This window comes from Lampetra fluviatilis, chromosome 24, assembly GCF_964198595.1.
Source record: "Lampetra fluviatilis chromosome 24, kcLamFluv1.1, whole genome shotgun sequence".
Lineage (NCBI taxonomy): Eukaryota > Metazoa > Chordata > Hyperoartia > Petromyzontiformes > Petromyzontidae > Lampetra > Lampetra fluviatilis.
The window spans coordinates 12,491,088-12,502,448 of record NC_136298.1 but is presented as its reverse complement, the minus strand read 5'-3'; the positions used below and the strand labels follow the sequence as shown (position 1 = coordinate 12,502,448).

General features: G+C 45.8%; 1 protein-coding gene across 3 annotated transcripts in view; it reads left to right on the top strand.

Moving 5' to 3' along the window:
• Positions 1-88: 88 nt before the first annotated feature.
• LOC144941190 (putative oxidoreductase ZK1290.5) overlaps positions 89-11,361 on the top strand; it is a 99,524-nt gene continuing 88,251 nt past the window's right edge. For 2 of the 3 annotated variants that reach the window (XM_078867766.1, XM_078867765.1), the window contains exon 1: positions 90-484. In XM_078867766.1, the coding sequence (XP_078723892.1) occupies positions 415-484 (70 nt within the window). In that variant the 5' untranslated portion in view covers positions 90-414. Of the gene's footprint in view, positions 485-11,361 lie in introns of all 3 variants that reach the window. The other variant, XM_078867768.1, reaches the window with a different exon arrangement.

Here is an 11,361-nt window from a genome sequence, read left to right as displayed (position 1 = left end):
GCCCGGTCAGCTGCTGGAGCCAAGGCAGCCCCCCCCCCCTTAGCCCCCCCTCGGCCCCCTTCGGCCCCCTTCGGCCCCCCACGCCCCCCCCCCCTCACCACCACCACAACGAAGCGGCCCTTCGCTCCGCGTTCACTTCAAAGGCGCCGACGCCGCCGCGTGCAGGAGCCGTCTCGATCGTCCGAGCGCTGCACGAGAGAGCCCCCCCCCCAACTCGAGACGACTTCTAAACAAACTCGACAACAACAACAGCAACAACAACAACAACAACAGACGGATCCTTAGCGACGCGAGCGCAACTCTAGCGGCCCAGGCACGTGCGGTCAACACGACGAGGACCTCGGCTGGGCGAGGAGCGCCGCCCTGTCTCGCGTCTCCCCTGCGGCGCCTCTTGTGCCCGTGAGCAGCTGCCCGATGGACGCGGGCAGCGCGCTGCCCTCGGTGGAGCTCTCCAACGGGCAGACAATTCCCATGCTGGGCTTAGGTGAGTCCCACTGACGCGGCCACTCTGCTAAGGGGCCCAGCCATTGAGTATTTTATTATTTTATTTTATTATATTATTATATAATATTATTTTATTATGTTTCATTTTTATTATTTTATTACTTCCCTTTTACGTGACTTTATCGAAAGAACCAAGAAGACGCACAAATCTGTCAACACTTGACCCACCCCTCCCTGGACGCACGCGGACTTTCTACACCTCCCACCGAAACCTATAGAAGGGCCGATATGTAATCCACGCAGAAACGATCAAGGATTAATATTAAGGGGCCGTCCATAAATGACGTCACGCGATTTTGGCCGATTTTTGACCCCCCCCCTCGTCACGCGGCGTCACAAAGAGTCAGACGCCCCTCAAATATGACGTCACAAAGCTCTGCTCCCCCCCCCCAACCATATTGCCATTTTGAAAATAGAACATGCTTCAAATCACTTTAAACTATTGTCATTGTAGTGCGTATTTAATGTGGCGCTGCCAGTGCCGGCCCGAGCCTCTTGGGGGCCCTAAGCAGAATTTGATTTGGGGGCCCCCCTCCCACCACGCAGACTCATCTGTGCTAGAAGATTATTGACACAAATGTCACACTATAATGTTATAGCGAATATTATAAACGAATACAGTGAGGTTATGTATTAATAAAAAATAAAAACAACACTTAAAATACTTCACTCTTTTATTAAAACTTCTGAATACAAACGGTCACAAAAAACATATTAAATAAATTATTTGCAAATGTGCATTAAATGTGCAATCTTTTAAATAAAACCAAAATAGACAAACATTAATCTAATCAAAAATAGAATGTTACAAAAAAAAAGATACTTAAATAATGAAAGCAAACATAAGAACAGCAAGGGTTCAACAATGTCAACTGTACAACAATGACCTCAAAATCGTTCCTTCCTAGCTTTTCTGGAGGCAAAGTCACTAATGACATCATTGTATGGTATTGCTTGGCCAACTTTGTTATTAATACTAATGACTGCAAGTCCACTTAGTCTTTCCTGGGCCATTGATGATCTCAAATATGTTTTTATCAATTTGAGCTTGGAAAAGCTCCTCTCTGCTGAGGCAACTGACACAGGCAGAGTGCAGGCTATCCTGAGAGCTACCCAAAGATTTGGGTAAAGCTCACACATCTCTTATCGTGACGTACAATTGCGCGCACCTGCCCGCGCCCGCGCCCACGCGAATTGTCAATGAGCCGTGACATCCGTGAGCCGTGACAAAGCAGCAGTTGTCGACAGAATTTTCTTGTCTTGAATCATTTATTCATTCATTCATTAATTCATTTATATCACTTGTTTAAGTTATTTAATTGTAAAAAAACGATTCGGGGGCCCCCTGGTGGCCAGGGGGCCCCAAGCAGCCGCTTAGTTCGCTTATGCCTCGGGCCGGCCCTGGGCGCTGCACTCTGATGTTGTAGGAGAAAACACGTATTAAAAAGGAGGCGTTGGAAAGCTGAAATTTAGCAGAAAATTCACTTGAAAATATTCAACGTCTAACTAAAACTGCAGATGTTCAAAATATTATATTGAAGTTCTCTTATAATTATAAAATTAAAAGTAATTATAACTATAAAAAAATACTTGAAACTTTGTAGTAGAACGAAGCAAAATGGAGAGTACAATTATAACAATTACATATTCATTTCACATAATGAAAAGCCCTGTTAGAATAATTTAAATAATTAAGTAGTTAATAATGAAAATGAATCAATATTAGTGTTGTTAGAACAATTCCATTTAATCTTTGGTTCTTTCGGTGAAGTCACGTCGAAAGAAAAATAAATTAAATAATAGCATACGACGTTTCGATTGCAACACAAGCAATCATCATCAGGTACGAATGAATGAGAAAACAAACCTAGTAAACTTAGAAATACAATGCAATACAACACAGAGAGTCGGCTAACATAACAGTCAACACCCCACCTGGTTGATTACGTTCTTTCAAATATTGCTAAATTTGAGAGAGACAAAACACAGACACGGAGACACATAGACAGACACAGAAGCAGAGAGAGATGACACAGAGACACACAGAGAGAGACACACAGAGAGAGACACACATATAGGCACACAGAGAAACAACGCATCTGTGTCGAGGCCTTAGAGAGAGAGGGGGCAGAGAGAGAAGGGGGGGGGGCAGAGAGAGAGGGGGGGGGGTAGAGAAATTAACATGTCAATGAGAGATTTGGAGCTTCCGTGACTGCAGGAAATACTAGAGCGACAACACAAGGACACACCGAGACAGAGAGAGAAAACACACTTAATCAAACAAACTTAGATACATTTGGAAATGTAATGCAATGCAACACAGAGAGTCGGTCAACACACAATTAACGCATAGCCTGGTTGATTACAAAGATTGCTAATCTTTGGAGTAAGGATGATAATGATGTTCCACTTATTTCTCTCGAACTGCTTTTTGTGTTTAGTTTGTTGTCCCCCCCCGCGTCTTTGATTAGCACGGTCGGCTACGTACGGTGCAAAAGAAGTTCAACATACCGCACGTACGAAGTTCAACATACACGTCACACCGCTGTTACAAGGCACTTGGGAGTCGTCCCACGGCAGAACGCTTTGCCCATTGATTGCACCGCAGGTGAAAAGACGCGGGAGCCTACAAATACAGTCCAACAATGGACTGTTGCCTGCTATGAACAAATCTCCCAGAATGTGCCCCGATTCTGGAAGCTAAGCAGGGTTCTTAAGGGCTAAGCAGGGTGTTATGCCTGGATAGTGCTTGGATGGGTTGATCACAATGCATAACTTGTGTTGCAGGCTGTGTGGGAGGCTTGTGATGTCGGAGGGATTATTTCATTCACAGCTGAGTAAACCTAAAAGAGACCTAAGTGGGCAGTTTCAGCTGAGATTGAACACAAGTCCTTTGGGTGGCGAGTATTCTGCAGTTAGCCAGATATCTCATTGCCCCTCGCCCAACACATGGCCTCTTAGCAAGCTTGATGAAAGCCAGCTGAATCAACAGCTCATACTTGTTCCAGTTTAATCGTGTTCATTGTCTGTGCGGTGGAATAAACGTTTTGAAATTCAAACTGTACTCAAGTACATTTATTGTTCAGTGGAGAGGAATTCAGTTTCTTGCTGCCAGTAAACTTAATTATTTCGATTTTAATAATTCTCAGAATCGCTACGTGATAAATGAAGCGATAGCAGCAGCAGCAGCAGCGCTTGACTGCATCCAGATGCAGAGCAAGGACAAGGCGAGCGTGGTTTTATATTCATATTCCTCTCCAGCGTGTTGTTGGCTCGAGTTGCTATTCTTGGTGCTCTCCTTGGCAGGGAAGGACGAGTGTGCTGCGATCTCCGAGGGATGTTGGGCTGTACTCTCGTGTGTCGCAGAGAGAACGCGCCGTGCGTATGTTCTGGGCGGCCTGGCAGCGCTGAGAGCTGTCGATCGTGCGTTGTTCTTCCTTCTTTCCCACGAACACTCCTGGGTCTCTCAGTCCCTGGCTGGGCCGAGTCATAAATAGACTTGCAATGGGCCCTCTCCTGGGACCTAATTCTCCTTCCCAAATATGCAAATGCATATGACCAAATCACCCTGAAGCTGATTCGAGTTGAGCCTAGGTAGTGTTTTGGATTCCAAACTGTTTGTAAGCTCGGTCTGCGAAGTGGCCCAAGCCAGTGCATATTTTTCATTCAATGCTGCAACTTATTTCCAAGACAAATTATGGTCATGGGTAAACAGGTTTCCTGTCGCTCAATGGATCTGCCTCGTTTAAATCCCTGAAAATCAATGAGCGGATGAGTGACCGATGGCAGTCTTATAACCGTGAGCCCAGACAGCCCAAATTGTGTAGGCAGTGACCCGTGACTCGCAAAGACAAACGTGTAATGTTTTAGGCAGCTCTTCCATCCTTTGATACGTGACGCTTGGCGCATATGGTTTTTAACTCTCCGTTGAAAGAGATACGACGTGCATAATCACTTAGATTCGTTGGATCCACTTGAGCTGGGCTTTCTTTGTATCAGTGGGTACTTGGTAGAGCAATAGTCTTGCCAACCATAGGTCATCGGTGTTAGGGTCAACTCCGTCCATCATCTCTCCAGAGTCGGCGAAATGAGGACCAAATGATGAATATCACCTGTCAAGAAGTCGGCCGTGAACTTCCTGCACAGAGACTGGGACTTGCCGTAGTGATGTCAAATTGTAACCGCTGGCACACCGGATCACCAACAGAGCCGATCGGCTCGAATATACGTGATTGCATCAACGGTCACACATTTTTGGCGCAGAATCACATTTAAAGGTTATTTCTGGGCGTCATCTAAATATATACACGATGCACGGTTGCGTTGTATTGCTTTGTTAATCTCAGTTTCATTCAGTGATAAATGCTCATTTAAGAAAAGCAATTGTAAGGGAGGCTTTGGTCCTGGTCATTGTGTAGGAGCAGTGCAAAATCACGTGCAACTGGGTGTGTGAGAAAGTAGCATTTGGGTTGTGACACTGCCGGAACGTAGTGGCCGGCTATCGCCATTTACGTCGCTGATTTTTTTGATAGCTTTTCAATAACATGTTGGTATTCGTATATATCTCTTTGCGATGACAAACCCTGTAAACAAATTAATCTGGGCCCAGTTATTATTGAACCATGAGCTGTATGAACTGGCTCGGTGGTGAATGTGATGCCCACTAACACACATGGCTTCCCAATATAGTGAGAACGAGAGGGGGGAAATGTGTCACGACCCTATATTTAGCTGTGCCAGTTGCTCCCACACTGAATTCACAGGGTGTGCGCCTGTTTCCTTTGGCCAAATCACACACGGGCCCAGATTCTTCAGCTGTGGAAAGCTCGACATTCACAAGAGAAGTGAATGATACGACATCCAGTATGGAGGGTTGCAGGGTGGGTGCTTAGGTTGAATAAATCAGATGAAAACCAATGTGCTCTCGAGTCTTTAAGTGAACATACAAACTCTTGACGTTTACATCATGGGACCTCCTTTGCCAGTGTGCATTGACCACAATACTTGTGGTCGGAATGCAAACAAAAAACATACTCTGATAATATATGCATTGTCTTTGAATCTCATTGGTCCACACCAGAGAATGCTTTCTTTCGAGTATGTTTTTTTGCATTCTGACCACAAGTATTGTGGTTAATGCAGACATGATTCCTTGCAAACGGTTTCAGTTTGGTGTTTTAACATCTTAACACCTGTTTTTTTGCCAGAAAAAAGGGGAAACCCTATTCTTATATCTTGACGTTTAATGTGGAACACGTTGACGGCTGGGGCAGTGTTAATATTCTTCTCGGCCTTGTGGCTTTGAATGATTTGTCCGGGTGTTGCTGTTGTGACTGAGTGTGCTGCTCACATCTGGAAGGTTGCAAGTTGACAACCTGGTTGGAGGTCCACAGAGCCAATTATGATGCTGGGGTCAATAAAATGAGCATAACTTTGTTTGACACTTTTCACCGTGGGTCTAAAAGATATTCTCTCCGGCTCTCCGCACTGGAAACTTTTTTTCTGCAAGCTCCAAACTTTCCTCTTCTCTATGACTGTGTCTCTCGGTGTGAAGTGTCTTCATTCCTACTAGAACCATACGGCCACCTACTTCCAAGTCCTGTAGCATTCTACTCTCCGACTCACTCTCACCCCTCTAAGAATATTATCTCTTCGGAAATGATCTCCATGGGCATGTTCCACGGTTTGCACAGTGCCTTGAGATGCGGTTGCAGTTGGACGCTTTACGAATCCGCTTTGCATCGTTGAATTGTGTTCCTTTGCCTCTTCCTGCAGATGTCGAATCCTGTCGTGTGCACAGCGTCAGGAGTGACACGTTAGTGCTGCACAGTGTTGTTGCACCGCTCTGCAAATCCCTGCGTTCTGTGCTCCGGATGAAATCCCTCCGATGTCTTAGCCCGGGGATGCTGTTCGCTGATAAGCCGCGCCACTCTGCTGTCTGCCAATGCTTTTGCAGAGATAGAACAGAACTTCACCCCAATTTTCCCCGCCAGTTGCAATGATTGCCAAGCGAAAAAATTACAACGCAGGAGAGGCAGGTGCTAGCAATTTATTCTGATTGCGCCGCGGTAATGAGATCGCTGTCTGGCCCCGCGGTCTGCGAGGTGGCCTTGCGTTTCACAGCCTGGCAAGGTCACGGCAGTGACCCTGCTGACCCCTGCTCGAATCTGCCTGCTGCACCTTGCCAGCGTGTGAAGTGCTGCCCGTGCCCTGGGCCACTGTGGCCTCTTCCCACGCGGCTCGGAGCACAAGCCACCTCCCACACCACTTATTGAGACTTTTTTTTTACAAATTTCTACGTTTTTTAATGAATGAGTTCTAATTAATTTTAAATGATTGCGTGCCTGACGTGGCATGTAAAGCATCACATCATGCGTGTAAGAATATGATTGGTCGTTTTCTAATTATATGCAACGTTTATGCAAATGTAAAATTGTTAGGATAATGGTGCTTAACAAGACGGGACAAACGGGGATATGAATTCTCATACGCCTCCTTCTAAATGCATATAAGGTACGTGCATGCACTGCCCAGGCACTATAATCGAGTTGTACATTGTAATTTCTGTTTTTGAGTGGCTTTCTCTACTTTTTGTCATCGTTAGGACGGGGCATGCATGCCGATTCTAGAACCTGTGCGAGAGTGGAGCCACACATACATTGTCTGGATGTAGCAAAGTTCTTCGCTCAAACTCCTTTAGGGGTCTCTTATACGCCGATTGCTTCACTCTGCGCTCATCTGCCAAGCAATACATCCACACGTACATATGATAAAGGAGCAGCCCTGCAATTCCTTGCTCACTCGACTGCTGGTCTAAGGGCCTGTCTAGAGGGTATTTTAGTGACTCTTTCACTCTGGCTAAACATCTTGAATGTACCCGTTGCAAATGAGTCGGGCTACTTTTCGATTTAAAGCTTTCGTGACTGCAGGGATTCATCTTCTTGGTTCTTTCGGTAAAGTCACGTAGAAGGGAAGTAATAAAATAATAAAAATAAAACATAATAAAACAATTCTCACGACGTTTCGGCCACAACGCAAGCAGCCATCCTCAGGCGAAGAATGAAACACCCCAAGCTTGGAGCGTATATTTAAGCTGGGTTAGAGGGGGGGGAGGTGGGAAGAAGAGCGCCTAAACAAAATAATTTGCATATCAAGAGGAATTCAGCATATGGAAAATGCGTAGGAGGTGGGCGGGGGGGGTTCCAAATCAATACTATGCCCGTGCATTATGCAGGATTAGCAGCATCAAAGGGGGGGGGGAAGTGGGGGAGCATTAACAAAGGAAAGGAATGTTAATAGTATGTAGCTGTAGTTACTAAACAACCACGTAAAAAACTACAGTATAAACTGCATGACAAACTAAAGTATAAACTACATAGCATCATCAGTAAACTTACTATACTCTACAATAAGCTGAGTTACTAACAGTAAGTAATACATGAAAAATTCTACGTTGTAAAAAATTATATAATATGCTTCCATCTAAACTTTATTCTCTTACATCACACGCGTCTATACCGTACTATATACTTCCATAGGCAAAACCAACATTAAATTACATACTGTATTGCTATAAACCACCCTATACCTTATACATTTTTAATATAACACTATGTATTATTCTACCCACCCTAATGTGTATCAAAATGGTTTATTACGTCCTTCCAGTGATTGCTAAGCCAGAATCCATCTTCTCGGTTAAAATTGTCTCTGTGTTTGTAAATGTGGATCGCCTCATGTACGAATCTCTCATGATAGCCAGATGGCTTGCAGAGAACCTCTGTCTTGGAGAAGTCAATGTCATGTGAGCCCACTGAGTTGTAACAGTGATCTGCCACGGCTGAGGTGTTTGTCCTACAGTGTTTCAGGTCAGCTTTATGTTCACGGATGCGGTCCGAGACATGTCGTTTGGTTTCCCCAATGTAACTGCTACCACAGAGGCAACTTAGTTTGTAGACACCAGGGTACTGTATGTCTGGAACCACATCTTTTACAGACGGTACCAGATCACGGATTTTATGTACTGTGTTGAATCGGACCTGGATCTTGTGTTTAATCAGGATTTTGGAGATCTTTTTGGTCACGCCTGCTATGTATGGTAACGTGATAGTTTTGGTCGGAGTTTCATGTGGTTGTTTCTGTGTGGTGGGAGAGACAGCTTGGCGGATAGTACGGTCAGAGTATCCGTTCATCCTGAGGGCCCGATGTACATGTCTTAATTCATCAGTCAGGTGGTGTTGGTCAGAAATGCCATGGGCTCTGTGGTATAGCGTCTGTTTGTGTGTTCACGCATACAGAATGACGGCTTCCTTAATTGCCTGGTGTGCCGGTTTACTTCTCTCGTGCTATCAGTGATGAATGGGCTGTCGGTATCGTTCTATCTATGCATGTGTCTTATCAGCCCGCGTAGGATTCCTGAATAGGAATGTTTTCACGCCGCCATGTCATGAGCGGGTGGCAGTGCAGGCCGTCTGTCTAATACCTATCTACACACCCATCACCTAATCTGCCTGTCTGTCTCTCAGCCTGAATGAGTCCAGACAAACTTCTGGAAGACGGTTTAAAATTCCAGGCGTCTATTCCAGAAGGGCGCTGTGTCCGAGGTCGACCGAGGGCGGCCGGGCTGGTCAGCGGGGAGCCCCCCAGGGAATTCCTTTCACGATTCTTTCCCATCCAGTAACGCGCAGCGGCAGAGGAGGCGCGAGAGTGCCTGCCGCGTTCATTACACGCGGGGCCACGGCCGCGGTGCGACGCCAATCGATGCGTCGCGCTTTTTTATTTCGCAAACGGGAGGCTGCGAGGTGGTTTCAGTCTCTTCCAGGGTTAAGAGGAGGAGTGGGATGTTCACGCACAGCTGTATGTTTTCTCGCTCTGTGACGCGGGACTATAATATACACGATGCCGCGATAACATGCCTCTCTTGATGCTCGCACAGCTTCTTTGGATGCGGTCATATTTAGACGCTATGTAAGTCCACATCGTATAAAAATAAAGACTTCACAACCCTTTGCCAGTTCTCCGCTGGATGAAGGACTTCCCACGTCGTGTCAATCATAGGGGTTGCTTGAACATACCTTGCCATGCCGGGCAGGGCAAGTTCGGATATCACTCCCCACTGATGTGAGCCGTGGCTGGCTTGAAGCGCAGGGGCCACATTCACTGCACTGCCGCTCAACCCCAGTTCACACGGGGTGTCAATAAGTGAAAATATTCCATCACTGCACCGGTTACTTGACGGGCAGGCAACGCAGACATTGTGAATCCGATAGGCGTATCGCGTGAATCAAAGCGGCAGTCCCTGGGGCTTTCACATCGGAATAAAGCACGTGCGAGAGAGAGGGCCTTTCTGTAAGAGGGCTACGTCTCTAAGAACAGGATACGCTTTCAATAGAGGTTAATCATCCACAATCGCGCACCGTTGTGGCCTCCACATTCACAACAACAACACGTGCCGAGGTTGGTGGCCTGGCAAAAAAAAAGTTAGCCGCCTACTTGTGCCTGAGGGGGGAAAGTGACACTTTCTGTCTGGGTCACAGTTGTCACCTTTGAATTTTAAAGAAAATATGGACAAAGATCAAAGTCACGTCCTCCCAAAATAGGTGTTTGAGACAACTCTATAGAGAAGCACGCAAGTGATTTTAAGAGTCAGAAGAGTGCTGATTAACAGATATTACATTCTAGCCCTTCTAAATCCGAACGCCGTACTTCACCACGCTGGTCAGTGTGGGTGAGTCAAGGTGGGAGGGCAGCACTGGTTCTGATTTAACTCGCCACTGGTGTGAACGGTGGCCACAAGGTTCATAGCGCAGCTAGCTAACCACTGCTTCACCGTTCCCCTTCATGTGCACTGTCGATACGAGTTCTGTGCGGGTGGCCACTCGACTGGAGCACAGACATTCCGAATCTGGTGGCCACCTAGTAGGCTGAAATGTAGCAGACACGCATTGAAATGGGTCACATGATCAGGCCACATGGCATGTTGATGGTTAAATCGTCCATTATATTGTGCTGAATCTGTAAAATGGCAATTATTTATGAAGCAGAGATAACAGCATTACCGTTGCATAATCATAACATCTTGCTCGGAAGTGCCCTGTTAATACGTCAGTGCAGCGACGTCACTCGAGTGGAAGGGTGAGGTCAGTCGTCCAGTGTTATTGCCCTATAACTGGACATCCTGCTTCCAATGAAATAACGATTGTTAATATAGATTATGTCACTGCTGTCACATGGGCAGCTTGCACATAGACACACACACATACGCGTGCGCGTACAGGAAATGGGTTTGGGAGCTTCGTACGTGGGGGCCTCTCAAGTCCAGGAACTCCGTTTTCCTCCCAGACGCAAAATGGAATTGGCCAAAGTATGGAAGAGCAGCATGCTCCTTAAAAGGTCTTGGGGCTCTGTGAGGCTTTCCTGGATACACAATGACATTGCATCTAGCAATTCACTTATTTTCGAAAGTTAGATCTTAAATGCTGTCACGAAAACGTATACATCGTTCATGATTTTATTTGGCTTTTTGAGTCTTGGCCACTTTAAATTAATCTTAAAAATCCCAATTTGACACACTTATGAAGCACAGTATAAGGTAATAGCTAATTAAATAACTCACAATTATGCATCAGTCACGTTAATGTTGATGACAACTGTTATATCCGAGTGTCTGGCACATGAACATTTTCTTCCATTACCAAAGTAAATACGCAGATTTAAGCAAAAGTTTACGACTTTAACTTTAGACCAAGATACTGTTATAGACATTCTTATGGTGGCGTAGATGGGGGTGCACAACATTTCTACAAAGATGAATATGCCCCATTCGTGCTGCTAGCGAGCTGTGTGGCCAGCACCACG